The sequence below is a fragment of the Zingiber officinale genome, chromosome 4A (assembly GCF_018446385.1).
Source record: "Zingiber officinale cultivar Zhangliang chromosome 4A, Zo_v1.1, whole genome shotgun sequence".
In the NCBI taxonomy this organism is placed as follows: Eukaryota; Viridiplantae; Streptophyta; class Magnoliopsida; order Zingiberales; family Zingiberaceae; genus Zingiber; species Zingiber officinale.
In genome coordinates this window covers 1,024,592-1,044,174 of record NC_055992.1, presented here as the reverse complement: position 1 = coordinate 1,044,174, position 19,583 = coordinate 1,024,592, and the positions used below count along the sequence as shown (strand labels likewise).

The following is a 19,583-nucleotide window of genomic DNA, read 5'->3' as shown; positions in this document are numbered from 1 at the left end:
TCCCTGATCTTACTACGATTCTCTCCGACACCCACCGCCGAACTTCAAGCTTGGAAGAGAAATGCTGTTACACTTTCCAAAGGGTCCAGAGGTGATCTACATCAACAAGATCAAGCAAGAGAAAGTTTTTATTTATACACTTGTGTATTTTCTTTTTATTTGAGTGTATCTTGTTATGTGAGTCATGTACGAGGTTTCTCCACCTCCGGTAGTTATCGAAAAGGAGTGTTTTCTTAGTGGAGAGTGCTTGTGTGAGTGGATCCCTGGATTAGTCACCTCATCTTGAGGTGGATATCAAGTAAATCCTAATGTTAGCATTGCTTTAGCTACATGATTCCACTGCATATCATCATCAAAGAGCAAGCAACGAAGCGCGACGAGCTATTTACCCCCCCCCCCCCTCTTCTAGCTACAAATCGACCATAACGCTTTTCCCCCAAAATCCATATTAGCGAGAACTTCGTGCACCGAGATTCTTATTTATCAATTTTAACTTTAATAAATTATCAATCAAATGTATTTAACTAAATATATTTTGCTAGTAGACATCACTACAAATTATAAAAAAAGAGTGTGCATAATAACTCATAAAAAAAAGAGTGCATAATAACTCGTGGAGGTGCATCTATAAATTATAAAAAAATAAAGTGTGCATAATAACTAATAAAAAAAAGAGTGTGCATAATAACTCGTGGTGGTGCATAGAACGAAAGAAAGAAAATTTAAAGAGCAATAATAATAGTATAATATTAAATAGATTTTTGACTTTTAAAAATATTTTTATAAAAAAATATCAATTACTAATAGTATAATCAATAAATATTTTTAATTTATTAACCAAACTTAAATTTGATCATAAAAATTAAAAATTACCGATCAAAAATCTTACTTTAATAATTTTACTATTTAATTAACAATCTAGATTATGTAATAACTAATTTTGATAAAGTCTAAAATTAAATTATGTTAATATTTTTTTTTCTTTCGCATTAAAAATAAATTTAAGGATTATTAGTAATTTTCTCAGATTATTTTTATATAAAAAATATATGCTGCTATAGTTCTCTTTAGTCTTATATATTAGGATTGAAAACATCGCGAGCGGAGAAACTTTTATAAATATCTTGGGTCGACGATGTTATAAAGTATACCTTTATCGACTTTTTGGCTAAGGTCAAGTGTAGTATTTATTCTTATCAGTTTAATATTTGATATAAAAAATTAAAATAACTGTTTAATGAGAGAGAGTCTATTACAGTAGTTTGTTGTTGGGGTTCTCGAGCATCGATCTTGCATTATACTAATGCATAGGCCTATTGCACCCTTACAAGTTTAATTTATGAGTTTGGAGGCACTAATTTATGCATATTCATATACTGTATTATACATATAATGTGTATGCGGGATGACTAGTAAAAAATTAAAATTATGAATCAAATTTAATTTTAACAAGTCAAAAATTAAAAATAATCAAATTCAACTTTAATCTATAGAAAATTACTAGTTAAATCTAAAAATTAAAAATTATTGACCAAATATAATTTGACTATTAAAAATTTAAATTACCAAAGATAGTTGAGCGATCCTTACAACTCTGGGCGCCCGAGTACATCCCAGGTATCTAGATTCTCAAAATTGAATCAGGACGTCTAGGGTGCACTCGGGCGCCCGGAGTTGTGAGTCGCCTAGAAGTGTGCACCAAACAGGCGTGCAAACTAACATTTCTCTCTCTCTTGGACTCAAATATAATAAGACTCCTAAGCAAAGGCCTTAGTTGTCTATGTCTTAAGTCGACTTTGATTGCCCCTGGGTCATGGTAGGATGATAAGAGGTAGGACAGATTCCATACTATGACGATTTGAAACTCACGTAAGGCTTCTCATATGCTCATGGTGTTCGAATTAATCATGATATCAGGTCGTCCACTATGACCCATCTGCTCTTCTCGGAGTTATCATGTGGTCTATAAGAAATTTTTATAGTATTAGGCCGATCACCTCCTACATTAATTGAATAATAAGAATTAATTGAATCATAACAATTGAGGTGATGCTTGTTTAAATGTCTGGAATAATTATAGAGATGAGTTTGATAGTAAGATGGAATGAGAATATAAATAAAAATAAAATCATCTGGATTTAACTAATTCCTATAAATTTAAAAATCATTCCCAAATTATTATTACCAAACTCATAATCTAAATTATCTTTTACTATCATTCTATTTCCTCATTTCAAAACTCATTAACCAAATACCAATAGAATACTTAAATTATCAAAAATATTTTTAAAAAATAAAAGATAGAGATAATTGCTCATCAGTCGATTTATTCAATTTTACCCCAACCATGAAGTTCCTCATCCATTTATTTATTTGAGGTACAAATTCAAATCGACACAAGCATCCAAATCAAGTTGACTAAAACTCCCCGTATTCACACAATATTCTACTCGAGATGCAGGTCAACGGCCATGTGCATGCATGCGAGACGTCATACGTAGACAAACACAAAATCTAAATTATCTGCATGATGTGCCTTATTGTCCCCTGACCCTAACCATTTCATACACAATACTACACCTGTACTCAAACAACGACAAAAGTATATGCAATTGAAAATACGAGACATCTCGTAGACCTAAAACAAAGAAAATTAAAGGAGGGAGGCATGCCATTTAAATATCAGCCACGCGAACAGCGAGCAGTTGGAACCGACGCCAGCATCTCCCTATATAATAAACCATTGCCCACTGCCTACAATGGCACCACAACACAATTGGATCAGCCCCATCTCTTCTTCTTCTGAAATGATCAAGTCACTGCCACTGGCAACCAATCCTATCAGCTACCTCATCAGAGCCTGTGCTCGATGCCTGGGTTTTCGCTCTCACACTGTAATTATATACCTCAATCTTTCTCTCATCTCATCTCTCTCTTCAATTTAATTAACCGTGCAGAAAGTTAAATGTGTTGTTGGTTCGATAACTGAAATTGCAGGAGAGCGGTACAGTGATTCTTGTGGAACGAGGAGGAAGAGGCCCAGCTCCGCCGCCAGTGCTTCAAGGGCCTGGAGGAAAGACCCACTCAGCTAATATTTGATGTATTTGAAGTGCTATTATGAATGGAAAAGTTCTTGCTTGGTGTGCAGCAATTGGATGTTTATTTAAAATGTAGGCCGTGGTAAAATTCTAGAACAAAATTAGGCAAGTCGACGTTGAGATGCATCAGATTAAACTGATGGAATTTCTTCCAAGAGTAATCACTGTCATCAATTCACCCTTATCACTCAACAGAAATCATCACCGTCAAGTCTATGTATTACAAGATTTGCTTGCCGGTGGTCGTCCGGTAGGACATCTAGGTGCCGACCTCAAAGGTCCAACAGCATATAAAAAACAATAATAAAGCAGCCAAAATGATTGAGGAATTCAAAAGGGGAACTAGAGTTCATAAACTATACTAGTTTATGCAGGGGTGAAAGATGAACTTGTGGTGATCTAAATTGGCAGTGATCACTACTCCACAATCGCTTTAGAATATCTTGAAGAGCAGGCCGCCGTGTGCGGCAAAGAAGGGTGCGAACACAAGCGACTCGACGGCCATAAGCTTGATGAGGATGTTGAGTGATGGCCCAGATGTGTCTTTCAAGGGATCCCCAATGGTGTCACCAATCACAGCTGCCTTGTGGGCATCCGACCCCTTGGGGCCAAGAGTTCTTGCATGCTCGGACGCGCCCGCCTGAACAAGTCGAGATTTCTCAATGTTAAGATGGGCTCGAGAAAATGCAAATGTAAAGTATCAAGAATGTTATACCTCAATGTACTTCTTGGCATTATCCCAAGCACCACCGGTGTTTGACGCGGAGATAGCAATCTGTTTAGCAACAAGGGATGAGCATCAATATGAGATCGGTACAGTAGATTTTCATTCAAATTCATATTGTGAGAAAGCTACTTTCTGCGTACCTGAACTCCGGAAACGAGAGCACCAGCAAGAACACCAGATAGAGTTTCGACGCCAAAGAGGGTTCCCACGATGAGTGGCGTGAGCATCACCAGAGCACCAGGAGGGATCATCTCCTTGATCGAAGCATCTGTGGAGATCTTGACGCAGGTGGCATAATCTGGTTTGGCATTGCCCTCCATAAGACCAGGAATGGTATTGAACTGTCTACGGACTTCCTCGACCATCTCCAGCGCTGCTCTACCCACACTCTTCATGGTCATGGCAGAGAACCAATAAGGGAGCATGGCACCGACAATCAACCCAATGAAGACTTTTGGTGTGAGAACATCCACAGCGGAGATTGCTGCTCTACTAACAAAGGCACCAAAGAGGGCGAGGGAAACCAAGGCAGCAGAACCAATGGCAAATCCCTAAGAAAAAAGAAGTAAAATTAGAACTACAATTTTGGATCCACAAACTAAGTGTAGGGAGAGTCATGAAATTAGGAGGATAGATCATGACAAATGTTTCAAGAGTATCAATATGTATCAACAGTGGAATGGAATCATCAAAAGTGCTTCTCATAGCTAAAATGATGTAAAGATTATTCGATAAGAAAATTTTGGTTTATAAACAAGATTCCTGGTTCACAAAAACTACCTCATATGAAATGGGCCAAGTTCCAAACGCAATATAAGTTCTACAATATAACTGTCAATTATTTCAAGTTTTGAAGGAAACACAGTACGCGTTGAACTGAAGATTCAGTACCTTTCCAATTGCTGCAGTAGTATTCCCAGCAGCATCCAAAGCGTCAGTCCTCTCGCGAATCCTGTGGCTCATACCAGCCATCTCAGCAATGCCTCCAGCATTGTCACTAATGGGGCCATAAGCGTCGATCGCCAGACCAGTTGCAATAGTGCTCAGCATACCGAGTGCAGCAACTGCAATGCCGTACATGGCAGCGAGACTAAAGCTAACAAAAATACCCACGGCAATGGCAAAAATTGGGATGATGACCGATTTGTATCCCAAAGCAAGTCCAAAGATGACATTAGTTGCAGCACCAGTTCGGCAAGAATCAGCAACATCTTGCACAGGGCTGTAGTAAAGGAAATGTAAGGCAATCTATATATTAAGCACAATTACATAAGAATGGCCGAGAAAAGGAAATAAATAGTTTCTAACCTGTACGCATTGCTTGTATAATATTCTGTAGTAAACCCAATAACCAGGCCAGCCCATAATCCCATGGCAACGCAGAAGAACAGCTCCCTAGCAAATAGAAAGAGGCGGTCAGTCTATTCTCAAACCTTTAATCACAGCACTAAGTCGGTGCACTTACCAATTTTTAACTAGCTTCTGCTCACCAAAATTGAAGATAGTGAAGGAAGATGGGAGAGCTATCCAGCTAACAAGTGCAATTCCAAGAGTCATAAGAGCAGTGGAGACAATTAGTTGCCTTTTAAGTGCAGGCTCAATTTCTTTCACTGCTTTTATTTCAAAGAAGTCGGTGGCAAACAGTGTAGTTATCAAGCAAACAATGATACCCATCGAACTGACAAGAAGGGGATAGCACATGGAGGTAAAATCATGGTTAATTCCAAAGGAAGAAATAGAGGCAACAACCAAAGCAGCACATGACGACTCAGCGTATGAACCAAAAAGATCAGATCCCATTCCAGCAATATCCCCCACATTGTCTCCAACATTATCAGCTATGACCTGCAATGTATTACCCATCATATAACTTATAGATTAGTTGATATGCTTACCTATCAACAAATTATCAACTACTAGTTCAGTATCAAGTAGACGCAGACAAACAATTTGCATCTAACAAACTTACAGCTGGGTTTCGGGGATCATCTTCAGGAATGTTTCTCTCAACCTTACCAACTAGATCAGCACCAACATCAGCCGCTTTTGTATAGATACCACCACCAACTCTCCCAAAAAGAGCCATGGAAGACCCACCAAGACCATAACCAGTAATGGCTTCAAATAGGCCTTCCCAATCATCTCCATAATACAATTTGAATAAGTTAATCGAAATATACAACACCAAAAGGCCGTTTGCAGCTAGCAAAAAGCCCATAACTGCACCAGATCTGAATGCAGTAATAAATGCTTTTCCAACACCTTTCCTTGCTTCTAAAGTTGTTCTTGCATTGGCAAATGTTGCAATTTTCATCCCAAGGAAACCAGACACAACAGAAGTGACAGCACCAAGCAAGAATGATAAAGTACTAAAGATAGCATTAGCAAGTGCTGGTTTGCAGTACTTATCCTTGCTGTAGGTGCATGGCTGTTCTTTTGTGCTAAAGCCTTCCACAGAACCAAGAAAAAGGAAGATCAGTATAGCAAAAACTGCCATGAAGATTCCGACATACTGGTATTCGGTGAAGAGGAAGGAAGTAGCTCCTGTTTTTTCAGTAAAAGAACACATCAAGACAAAGTGCATCCATGGTTGGGTTATTCTAGGTATTTAAGTGAGTGACATAAGTAGAATGAGGGAGAAAAGTGTTGAGAATAACATAGGCAGTATGAATTTGATGCTTATTGTAGTTGCCACTGCCTAAGTTGAGACTGACACAAAAACTGAAGTAAAAAACTTGCAGGCAAAATACATAGCTTCAAGGCAATCTATATGTAGTGACAGAATCGCATAGCTCGTATTAAATATTATCAAAGATAATAACAATATTTAGTTGTAGATATGAAAAATGATAAATTTAATTTTAATCTCTCTTCAAAGTTCTTATTCATAAAGCAATGGTAAGGAAACTACAAACAGCTTAAAGATGCCATCTAAATGCTAAAAGGTGCATTACTGGAGCTCCTGGGAGCAAAAATGTCACAAAGAGAAATTAGAACAGAAGTTGAACTATAAAAATTTGGTTTATTTCAAGATACATGAGTTTTAGACAGCGGTCAGAAGTGAGTAAATTCTGTCACAAAGCCACAAACTGTATATACAGATATAAGTGAATATCTTTGAAGATAAGGCAATAAATTATTATTTTTGAATCTCACTATGGAAGAACATTGGAAGTTATAGATAGGGCAGTAAAATTTTGTTTTTGGATTTCATGGTATGAAAGACAGGGCACAAATGCCTAAAGCCTTTGGGTATTTTTTTCAAAAATTTTGATGAACAATACCAGCTTATATATACTATTCAATGTGACATATAGTCACTATAACAAAGGTGTGTTAATGATGAAAAGATTATCACTAAAACCTTTAGTGACAATAATTTTATTTAGTTTCGTCAACGATAGGTCCTATAGTTGATGACAGTATTAATCATCTGGTCATTAGTAATAATTTCTTATTGCAAATTGACAATCTATTTTAAAATATTGTTGCTAGATAATACAATAATCGATATTATTATCCACATCTTTATCACTAAAATTTTTTGTGATAATTGTCTAATATTTGTTGGGATTCAAATCATTTTTTTTAGTGACCATGAGGAAATAAATAACAATGGATGAAGTTAACCATGACTGTTACAACTGCAGCAGACTGCAAAAAAATGACCCTTCTGAAGTTTCAAATGAAGAATTCCATCTTAACATGTTAAAGAGGTTCATGGTTCATATGAAGTTGGGTTCAAAAATCACGCTCCTTCCAAAATACCAAAATTACACACTTTCTCACCCTCTCAGCTCAAATTTTTCTTTGGTCCTTTGAACTCATCTTGATCGAATGTTTGAAATTACAAACCCTATGAACACTCAATGACACTCCCAGATATATTATGGTACATTTTCCTCTCTAAAATGACCTGTTTTCAGCCACCAAGATGATCATTTCTAGGCTACCAAGGTAAATTCTGGAGCCTTTCAATTCAGAAAACTTGAATAATCTATCCGTCACCGAAAACATTGTGGTATAGTTTTTGTTCTAAAATAACAAATTTTGGACCATCCAGGTGATTTTTGAAGATATTGCTGGCATTACCTAATACTCCAACTAATCCTCGTTTATAATTTTCTATTCAAAATGAACATTATTGGTCCACATGTTGATTTGATGATCCAAAACACATCATTTTAGAAAGAAAAATATATTATAATATCTGTTGGAGTGTTGATTAGTGTACGTACTAAGCACTCTCGAGTTCATAATATTAATAAAGGACGAATTAAAGAGTCTGAAATTCATTATGAACTAGCAATATAGAACCAAAGGTATTTATGGTATATAGAGAAAGAAGGTGTGCGATTTGGATATTTTGAAATTAGAGATTGTGGTTTTAGCAAATTCGGGTGCAGATTTGTAACTAGCTGTGGAGCTATCTAGTAAATGGACACTGCCAAAAGTGTTGGACAGATCTCAGTTCTGTACGGTTGCAATCCAAAATGGCATACTGAAAGTATACTACACCTATTCAAAGACCAACAAAGAAGCTAATTAATAGTGATAGATAGTTGTATCTCACAACCAAACATGTATTAGCCACTCAACCTAATACTGAAGCTACACCATGAAACTACAAGAATTAGTATTCCTACGCTCATTAGTATTACAAATAAAGAAAAAGAAAGCCATTATAACTGAGTACGAGTGAGGATGATACTTTAAACATTGTACTCGGCCATGACAAACTTAACCTCACACTAGAATACACGGGCACTTGAAAAATAAAGAAAACAGGTCGACATCTGAACTTCAACATTTTCATTTCTCAATGACCAAAAACTCGCTAGATGCCTTAATAAAACTGCAAAATCCCCAAAAGGAAAAAAGAGTACAAGTGTCGAAAACAAAGCCAAGTTGATAAAATAATTAAATCAGTACGACCCCTTTTAGCCGACTTTTTAGACAGAGCAACTTAAATTGAATAAAAAATTCATTTCATTTCCCACTTACTGCAAACAAAATCCCCCTCCTGTATATGATTATCTCGAATCACAAATCTAGATGATTCAGAACGACGGAAGTTATGGCCTCTTAAGCTGTCTCCGTCTATACAGATCAAACTTACTATTATAAAAAAGGAGTTCTCTTTGAATATGTCCAAACACTCTTTTTCCCATCTAAGTATCCTTTGTCTAGCTAGTCATCTCCTATACTAAGCAATTCAGATCTATGAAATAGAACTATAGCGGCTTACATAACTTTAAGAAAATGATAATGACGAACCTTCAGAGATGGCGCTCTGGATCTCGGCGCACTTCAACACCACGTTGTGATCATTGAGCCCTTCCTCCTCCTCGATGAGATAGTCGCCGTACCCATTCTTCTTACCAGCAGGCGCCTGTCTCTCCGCAGAGAGCTTCACGCGAGAAACCAGCAACCACTGGAAGAGCGCAAAAGCGATCCCGACGGCGGCCGCGACCGGGATCAAGATCTCCGTGAGCAGGTCCGAAAGGATCGCTGCTCCCATTGGCGGTTACCACAGCTGGGAAGCCCAGTAACGAGGTCGAGAGCAACCGCAGTGGCGGAGGTCGAGTGAGGGTTTTCGAGGTATTGAATGCCTCACAAGCCCCGCTATTCCCACGGTTATATAGCGGAGGAGGCGGCGAAAGAGGCCGGAAATCAGGGGGAATATTGAAAATAAGGAAACAAATAGGGACGTATCGGAAAGTTTCCTTACGTAGTGGAGCCGCTTCGTCCTGCTCGCTGCCACGTATTAAAGCGATCCCCTTCCAGCACATGCGCCAATTCGAACCGTCCGATCTAACAATGGACGGAGAGATGGGCGGCGTGGGTCGGCGTGCGATCGGCTAGCTATTCCCGAACGGATAACGTTGCTGCCGTCGGCTCCGAGAAGCGAGTGACGTGGCGGAGGGGACCTATCGCTTTAAAACCCAACTCGTTATCTGCACCCACCAATCCACCGTCACCGCCTACGAGGCAACGGCGGCGGTCCTACTCCACCGAATAGAAGGGTAGAAACGGCTGGCATTTTGAAACACGGACCGTAAAATGGTAAATAGCAAATAGGAAAATATTATATATATAATTAATTTCATAATTGCAAAATAGATAATGTCACACACATACTAATGACTCACCTCCAATCTTATTAAAATAAAATAAAAGAAAATACGATAAGGATTAATTAGCATATTTAGATACGCCCAGCAAAAACACGCAACCTTTTGTTCCCTATCGTCTATCACTTAATGACACATTAGTCACCTCGACGTCCTCATCATAAGCATAATTAACGTTCAAGTCTCAATCATTAAATTAACGGTAGGAATGGTAGGATGTCATTAATTAATCAACGGACGGTCTAGATTATTGATTCGCGCCAAGGATCGAACGATGCATGTAGATTAATTTCTACGTGTTAATTAGTTCAAATGGAAAAGGATTGGGATGCTTCCAAAATGCATAAGGTTCTTAATTAGATTCTTGCATTTAGTAGTGACATTTGTTCTTATACTTGGCATGGTAGATGCATGTCTCAGTCTGAATGATGAGAAAAAAGTTAATTATTCTGTGCTTTGGTTTGGATGGTACGTGGGATGGACGTTGCCCAGCCCTTGCATATCTTTAAGTAGATATGGGGAAGGAGATGTGCCTTCCCCACATGAAAACTCCCCTTGAGACCTTTCGTGAAGTTTATAAAGTTAAATAATTAAGTTTTAAGTTTTAGGTTTTAGGTTCAAAAGTTGGAGACGTGGGTGTATTGAGCTTGGATTAGTGTTTTGGTTTAGGTGAAATTGAGTTACTTTTTAATCGAGGTGCATTTAGTAGTCAGCAATGTTTTTTTTAAAAAAAGAAACTAAAGAGAAGAATAAACCAGACCTATTCTTATTATTGTTTAATGATCTCATGATTAGTTTAGTCTATTTCCTTAAAGCACTAGAAATGGAAGAATCTATGTGTTTGATTGTTAATTGAATCGGAGAGTACAATAAATGAAACGTATTAGAAGGCATGGTTTGTCATCATGTAAGTTTTTAAGTGCATTAATTAGATTGTCAAGTAATAAAATCTTGCTTTGGCCAAAATAAGCAAATATATATATATCTTGGGCCCAATGTTAATACTATTAATTTGTCCGATTACATTATTGCAATTGAAAGGAATGTTGATGTAAAAGAATTGAAGAGAGAAATATGGGAAACAAAGTTCTAAGTCATTATTTTCATGGTCTAGGCCTCTTTATGTGCATCCAATCATATTATATTTAGTCTGGACCATGACTTTGATACCATTTGTTATACACCCAAAGAATGTGTACATATCTCTACAATGATATGATATCATCCACTTTGGAACTAGACCCTCATAACTTTGCTCTTGGACTCTCTCCAAAAAGTATCATGGTAATGAAGATATCTTACGTTCTTTTAATCTCATGATTTTTTTCAAATCTTTTCAATATAGGATTTGATTGAATCCCAATACTTCTCTTATCTAAGTAAATAAATTTTAAAATAATTAATTATATTATCATATGATTTTTAGGAAGTTATTTTATTAAAAGAGAAGCATAATTAATGATCAATTTATTAACTAAAAAACTATCATAGATAATATAATTCTATAATTATCTTTAGGGCTAAGTAGGTCATTTCAATTTGGAATTATATACAAAAATTTTAATTGGCAATCTAATCATATTACATACTTGATTCAAACTGATGCTACTTACAACACATTCAATTCAGAGCATGTGAATAAATGAGAATGAAAAATACTGGAAGATATTTGTTGATCATGTCCGAGTGCTGAGTCGATAGACACTGGGGACGTAGCGCTCTCGTGAACGACGTACGATCCTCCGACTGGTGTGAGCCTCCCGTGGAAACCTGCAAGTACAAAACCAGACGGGGAAGGGGTTCCCGGCAATATTCCTCCGACGCTCAAGTTAGCTCCAGCGAAAAGAGATAGAAACAGTGTAACGAGACCAAGAGCTACAGTAGATGAGAATGCATACCTCCGTCGAAGCCTTGGGTCTTTATATAAGACCCCTGGGAGGGGTGTGCACGCTTCTCGAGGCATGTGCGCTTTCCAAGACATACCTCAAAATGACTGTGTCAGAAAAGTACGTCTGGCACCATACCGCAACTGTCCGAGCATATCTCTGCCCTGACAACGGAAACTTCCACCATACGATTCTCTGTCTGGTCCAGCCACCGACCATGCTGTTCGTCGGCGACACATGTCTCGATGAGAATATCACCAGCTGTCCCCTTCGTCCTCATCCACACCTTTTGTCCGTTACTAATCTGAACGGGAGAGATGATTGGACTCACTGCCACCTGGCAAGGGGCATGTACTGGACCGAACGAAAGGGACGCTCGGCCCATCGGCCACCTGGTAGTTTGGTGAATCATCACGGCTGAGCCGAGCGTGTTGTCCGCTCGACTGAGGGCGACTGGCGTGGTCTTCAGAACAAAAAGAGTCCTGCTTGGTTTGTGAGCATCGGAAGCTCGGCATAACAGCCGAGCTGTCAAAGCGCCGGCTCGAGCACTACCCGCGCCGATCGCTCAGATAGGTTAAATTTGACCATGACCGTCACAGGACCGCTGACCATCATCCGAACGGACCCTCTCCTTTCTTACCCCCGGATCATTTGTGTTTAATTCCTTCACATTCTTATCATATTAGTTTTTTATTACTTACAAATTGTATTTTGATTTCTTTCAAAATATCATAATATATCTTCATTTAGTATATTTTTGCACAGCTATTCCTCTAATCCTCTTGTATGCAAAAGTATGCTTCATCACCAATCCACAATATTGCACACCTTGCTTTTTAACATACACTAAGAACTGTTCAAAAGGCAATGCTCGACTGCAAAATTGAAAAGATGTTGAAGGTTTGTGGTACGATCGACAAAGGGTTGATTCGCACTGAATAAGTCATTCAATTGTTGTGGCCACACTTCTGCACAATATGATAATAACTTCATGAACTTCCACTAGTGTAGTCTTTCCTTATCCCCCAAAGCTGTTCGACAACTTCTCGCATGACCGGTCGATCTTTGCGTGTAGGAGCAGCACACTTAAAAGCCAAAGCAAGTATCTTCTTTACTACCAGATCTGCCACCACTTCATGCATCTGAGGATCCAGTATTTGCCTCTCGTTGCCTTCCTTATATTTGTTGAAGGCCTGCATTGTAGGCAATTTAAGGATGAAATCAATACTGTTTCACGAAAAACAAATAGTCTAAACTTTAGTTCTATGTCAAGTCCTGTCGAGATACCTGGACGATCCAAAATACTGAGACGAGTTAGCATGCTACAATATAGGAGGCAGTATGATGATCTTACCCATCTCAACAGTAATCCTTTCATCAGATCTCTTTATATCTACTGGGCCGCGGGCCGAAAGAATTTCCAGCAACAAAATTCCGAAGGAGAAAACATCACTCCTCACTGTAAGTTTACATGTTTTCAGATATTCTGGATCAACATAACCAGCTGTTCCTTTTACCTTGGTCTGAATGTGAGTCTGATCAGCTTCCATGGGTCCAGTTCGAGCGAAGCCAAAGTCAGCAACCTTGGCTCTAAAGCCTTCAGTGAGTAAAATGTTTGATGACTTCACATCACGGTGAATGATACTCTTTTCTGGCAGTATAGTACATCAAAAGCATTTTATTAGAAACTTTTAGAGTCACATAAATACAGGATGTGCTCAGATAGTCAGACATCAAAATGCCATTAAGCATACATTATCAAGCCGTGCAACGGTGCAGGTTCCAGTTATTTAATTTGTATGCGAATTTTGAGGAAGAATTGCTAATGTGGACATTTTATATTCGGTATTGGATGCATGCACTTCAAACTTGCAATAATAAAATTTCCTTGCAGGACAACCGATTAACAGCGCAACCGCCACTTTGCAGGTTGAAATCTGTCCCTACAAGGATTTTAGTCATTATGCTTTCTGCTATACAATTGCTCATCACTTTATCAAGTGTATTGCAATAAAGAACAACTAAAACTCAAAGTATATATTGATATATGATTTTAAGTTCTTAAGTATAATGAAGTATGACTTATGTGACTACCATTTGCCTTAATGAAAAGAAATCATTGAAGGGTCTTCCTCTATCATGATTTGTGAGAGTGTCCACCTAGTCTATTACCAACCAACCAAATTAATGCTTTCCTATACACTGCTTGCTAACATAGATTCAAACTACAGACTTGCCAGACTGAAAGAAAGCACTGCTTTCTATCTTGCCCTTCCTCCTCCATATCCTTGAAAAAATTGCTAATTGCATATATACCGATCGATTTTGTTTCTTATAAACTAAGGATGTTAATGAAACGCCAATAATTTCATTAAGGATGTGAAGGTGAGAAAATGAATTGAATAGGATGTGAAGATGAGAAAATGAACTGAATCCTTGGTGAAATTATATATTTCAAAAGTCACATTTCTCTTTCTTGGTTTTTTAGAGAGAGAGAGAGAGAGTATGACTAGCTAGAATCTATCAAGAAAACTTTCTTATGGGAAGCAACAACAAGAGCTCAGAGATTGTCACCTGCATAGTGATGGAGATATGTTAATCCATGAGCAACATCAATGGCTATTTCTAACCGTTGGCTGAAATCCAAAGTCTTCCCATACTTACCTGCAAATTAGTAGAAATATGAATTGTCTTTAGGCTAAATCATCCATTGCTTATTAAGCTAATCCATCTATTGCTTACTAAGCATGAAGGTCTCTTACCATCTAAATGCTCCCGCAGGGTGCCATTTGGCACATACTCAGTAATTATAATAAACTCATTTCCTTTATCAGTATAACCAAGTAATCTGACCAAATTTCTATGTTCAATTCTAGTGAGGAGTTCAACTTCATTTTTGAATTCGGCATGGATAGTAGCAATGTGTTCCTGTCGAGAATACAAACTGTCAAGAGTGTAACCATGCTCCTGGGAATTTGAGATTAAGTGATCTCAAACAGCAACCCAAATAATAAAATTAAAAATATATTAAATAGAAATTACTCCATGATTAAAAAATAAGATTGAATTCTCAATACAGACACACATCTTGAATTTTGTTCTTAAAAGGAGTTATCGGTAGTCGTAAGCATAACAGCAAAACAAGCAAATTAAGATGATGCTGAAAATTGAAATACTAATATAGGAATGAATTTATCACATATCTAGAGAAAGAAAGTTGTGCTTCTTGATCTCATCAATTGTGGACAAATACACAAGAGAAATTTGTTGTCGTAAATATGATAGATTAAACCATTCAGCATGCAGTTTGCATCTAATGACATATTAATCCAGATTAGTGCATGGTTCTCGTTTTCTGACATGAATGAGTAAAAGTGATAAATGATATCCTCTAAATTTCCCAGCTATTAAGAGCTTTTATACAATAAACACTTGATGGAGGACAAGATCCATAACAGAATAATCAAAAAACATCTAACAAAATACTCAGATTAAAATTTTGAATACTATGTTTAAAAGTATGAACATCTGTCATTTCTTTAATTATGAATGTGATCGTTAGAATTACCTTCTTTGCTCGCTTTATAGCAATAAGCTGTCCACCATGTAGCTCAGCCTTATAGACTGTCGCAAAATCACCTTTGCCAATTACTTGTGTGGATGAGAAATTTCGTGTAAGTTTGATGATCTCGTTGAGGCTGAGATTTAAAGGTTCAAGTTTATTTGGTTGTGGAGACAATGAAAATCGAGATGGACTTGGAGGTACTCTATAAGGAGTTCCTGGCGTCCTTCCTGAATTTGATCCGAGCTCCAAAGAGTTCACTGTAGCAGCAGTAGATAATTGTTGATGAATGTCTTGATTGTGGTGATTAATTGTGACAGAGAAGGCCATCAGTTTGAACACAGAAAAAAGAAATCTACAAAAACCTACCAGAATGAACCTCTTGTAATTTAGGAAAGGCACAAGTAATACAGGGAACTGGATGAAAAATAATAGCATAATATTTTGATGAAGGAAGTGCATCTATACGGTTTATAGGTCAAGTTATCAGGGCATAAGATGAAAATTGACACAATAGTAGTTTAATGTGACTCTTGATGCATTTATAGTGCATTAGAGTGAAATGCTATGCTTTTATGTCATACTAGTTCTACCAAAACTGAGGTGGTGTTTGGTTTAGGGGTTTGGGAAATGGGAATGAGGAAATGGATTCATTCCCAAATCTTGTGTTTGGTTGATGGGAATGAAATCAAGATTTTGGAATGAAAGCTAAAAACTTGGGTATTGATGAAACTCACCTCTTCTCTTGGGTTTTGATAGGAATGAGCATGAAAATTAAGTTTTGGACAAAAATACCCTTAATATATTTGTTCAATTGTTCTTTCATTTCACTTTTTCTCTCTTTATTCTCTCTCATCATACTTCTCTCTCCTCATTTTCTCATCATACTCTCTCTTAACATATTTTCTCTCTCATCACACATTCTCTACCATTTTTTCCCTATATTCTCTCCCATCACACACTCTCTCTCCACATTTTCTCTCTCTTCATTCTCTTCCATCACACTTTCTCTTTCATCACACTGTCTCTCCCATTACACACTCTCTCCTCATTTTTTTCATCACACTTTCTCTCTCCTCAATCTCTCCTACCATACTCTCTCTCCTCATTTTCTCTCATCACACTTTCCTTCTCATCATATTTTTTCTCTCCTCAATTTTTCCTATCACGCTCTCTCTCACCATAGTTTCCTTCTCTTCATTTTTTTTCCATTATACTTTCTCTCTCATCATATTTTTCTCTCACATCTAATTTTTTCTCTTATTTTCCTCTAAGGGTAAAAAAGGAAATTTAGGTTCATTCCGATTGAAAATATTTAACTAACCAAACATTATTTTTAAGAATGATACCCAAGCTCATACCCATTCTCATTCCATAATACTATAATACTCATTCTCATTCTGATTCCTAAGAACGAACCAAACGCCACCTGAATACATTTTATGAGGGCCATGTAACATCAATTGCGAAAAGAATTAATAGCTGTACAAAGCAATTGAACTAACAAAAATTGCTTAGACTAACAAAATAATTGGTTGTTGTGGCATTTTAACTATGAACAAGTTTTTTCAGTTATGATAAGTTCCACAGCATGCCAGAATAATGGTTTTGTATATCGTCAGGGGTGATTGCCAACATTTCTTGAATGTTGTTAGGTGCTGGTTTGAAAGGAACCAAGTGTAGCACATTGTACCTTTTATTGCTTATTAGTTATTACTTGTTTATTGCAGATATCCACAAAATGATTTTTTGAGCTAGATTCTTTTATCTGATTTGCTTTATCACATTTTCCAAAATTACTACACTAAATTCTTGGTTCATGGTGAACTAACTGCACTGTTGAAGTATGCAAGTATTAACATTTGAAAATTTCAGGTTGGCACTGGGGTTAGGACCCAGTGAGTCCTACAGGCTAGTAGTACACTTAAAAATGCAAAATTGGTGGTTGCTATTTGACTATCACACATATACAACGGAATAGTTCTGGTGATGTACAGACATTTTTAATATAGGAATTCTAAAAGGGTCAATCAACATTTTTGAAGCCTCAAATCTTCAAGAATCCTTGCATTGTTGTTCTGCTGATTACAATAGAAAAATTATGTTTCACCAAAAAGCATTTTACTCTCAGAAGTCAGCAAGCTTTATTGCTATCGCTGCCCTAAGAGATCAATCATTAAGTCTTCAAGTGCATTCATCAACAGAAGTATTTCCTAAACCTTCATTCCTACTACTCTATAAATAATTTGTAGTAATAACTTTTCTCCAATTCACGTTTCCGAGACTCGAACGTGATCTCTAGGTTACATGACAGCAACTTTACCGTTGCACCAAGACTCCCCTTTGGCTCTTTACAATTCATTGCATCAAATAAAATCATATACCACAAGGAGCTGCTCCATGAGGTCAAGACAAAAATATTAACTTCTAAAATTCAAAAAATGTGAAAGAACACAATTAGAAAGGTAATATCTAATAAAATGTAACATTTTGAAACCCCAAAACAACAAACTGTCCACCATGAAACTTATGTTCGATATTCAAAATGCATAATTTTAAGATTAGTAATCCTTTTGGAAACTTGAATTGAGGAACAGACTAGTAATTATCTTACACGAAGTTGAATCACCACTTAGAACAGGATCCTCACTAGTGTCTTTGCTCTTTGAACTACAACAAGGACAAACGAGGCTGCAACACAGCCAGAAACCTTCTGAAACAGACAACATAACACTATCTGATGTTGCACCTGAAGTATAGTGATTTTACTCCTGCTTTAGTTTGCCAATGATGTAGGCATCAAAAGGTGAACGCAGACGAAGGTTTCCACTTTCAGTTTTATCAGGCCTCCTATACAAAATTATTAGAAGAAGCTATAATGTCCCAATGGATGCTCCATGCAAAAGAAAATCAACATAATCTAAGAAAATGATCAAAATCATCTCCTGTAAATTATTACTTTTTGTATGAATTAGGAAAATAATATTATTTCATGAATTGTTCTCATTTCTGCTGTTATAAGAAAGAAGTGTACTTATACTATGATTTATATAGCATAGATGAATAACGAACCAAGAATACAGAAAAGGCTTACCAATTCAACATATGGAGTAATAAAGACAATCCAAACAAACCTAAATAAATCAAGATGAGTGTTTCCTCGCTTTCCCTTTTTGCCAACGCTATTATTCTTCTTGGTAACTTTTAAAGTCAATGTGCATTTATCACCTAATAAAACCTATATCTATTGTCGAATTCAGTCTGGTCTTGCAAATATTAAGTCACATTATATATTTTAGTTCTAGGGACAAACTGCCAAGAACTAGCAACTGCCCAATGTATCACAAAAATAAACAGTCATTATTAACATACATACAGAATTGTTTACATAACTGAAAGCCCAGAAAACAAATTCTCTGAGTAAAGCGGATTGCCCGAACACAGTATTCTCGTAGCAAATTCTTTGCTGCACAATTAACTAAAAAGAAGAAAAATGGGGAAATTACCCGAGAAACACGGACCCAATGCTCAGGGGCAAATACTAGCAAGTCAAGGCCGCAATAATCCTTGCTACTGCTTAGCGAAGCACAACTCTAGCTTAGCACTTGCCAAAGCAGCGTAACAATCCACCTCCTCCGTACTAAACTGGGCTCGCATCCATCCAGAAATCCAGCAACACAAGATCGACGGCCCTAGCCAACGACCAAAGCCGATGCGCGCGGTAACCAAACTGGAGCACAGATTTTCCTAGCAGGAAGACGGGCATTTACGGTGCATCAGCATCGTCGTCATCTGAGGGTCGCCTCATCGAACTGATCGCCGAATCATGGCACGAATACAGCCGAGATTGGGCGATGCTCAATGCCGCCTGAGAAATCCTGTCCGGGGAAACGATGCGATTGGCGATTGCGAGAAGGGAACGCGATCAGGCGAGAGAGAAAGATGGAGATTCTTCGGAAGACTTGCAAAGGCTTGAAGTTTTGTTTCCCGTCCATTATGACGGCGGTTCGGTTTCGGAGTCGAAGAAAGGGCATTTGAGCGTTCATACGAAACGACGACGAGTCGACGACACTGACGGAACAGTCCTGCCGTTCAGCATATACCCGAAAAGAAGCAACTGGGAGCCACAATATTGCCGAATGACTTGTCAGGTATATATGGCGGGTCAACAAACGG

The 19,583-nt window shown here is 37.5% G+C and overlaps 1 protein-coding gene and 2 pseudogenes across 1 annotated transcript; 1 reads left to right on the top strand and 2 right to left on the bottom strand.

The window, feature by feature from the left end:
• Nucleotides 1–1,147: 1,147 nt before the first annotated feature.
• On the top strand, nucleotides 1,148–1,327 carry LOC121974003 (annotated as a pseudogene).
• A 1,916-nt stretch (nucleotides 1,328–3,243) lies between these two features.
• LOC121969180 (pyrophosphate-energized vacuolar membrane proton pump-like) lies at nucleotides 3,244–9,461 on the bottom strand. Its single transcript, XM_042519133.1, has 8 exons — nucleotides 9,103–9,461; nucleotides 5,795–6,369; nucleotides 5,291–5,670; nucleotides 5,134–5,220; nucleotides 4,717–5,047; nucleotides 3,966–4,376; nucleotides 3,814–3,873; nucleotides 3,244–3,738 (listed from the first exon to the last, which is right to left on the bottom strand). The coding sequence occupies exons 1-8, from the start codon at nucleotides 9,344–9,346 to the stop codon at nucleotides 3,532–3,534; spliced, it is 2,295 nt and encodes a 764-aa protein (XP_042375067.1). The 5' UTR covers nucleotides 9,347–9,461; the 3' UTR covers nucleotides 3,244–3,531.
• A 3,152-nt stretch (nucleotides 9,462–12,613) lies between these two features.
• On the bottom strand, nucleotides 12,614–19,466 carry LOC121969179 (annotated as a pseudogene).
• Nucleotides 19,467–19,583: the final 117 nt, after the last annotated feature.

Bases quoted from the DNA above. Each gene is read 5' to 3' on its own strand.
- LOC121969180 (XM_042519133.1), bottom strand. From the start codon at position 9,346: ATGGGAGCAGCGATCCTTTCGGACCTGCTCACGGAGATCTTGATCCCG. The intron at 5,671-5,794 runs GTAAGTTTGTTA...AATACATTGCAG, and splicing joins ATGATCCCCGAAACCCAGCT to GTCATAGCTGATAATGTTGG. The intron at 4,377-4,716 runs GTACTGAATCTT...CTTTTTTCTTAG, and splicing joins CTACTGCAGCAATTGGAAAG to GGATTTGCCATTGGTTCTGC.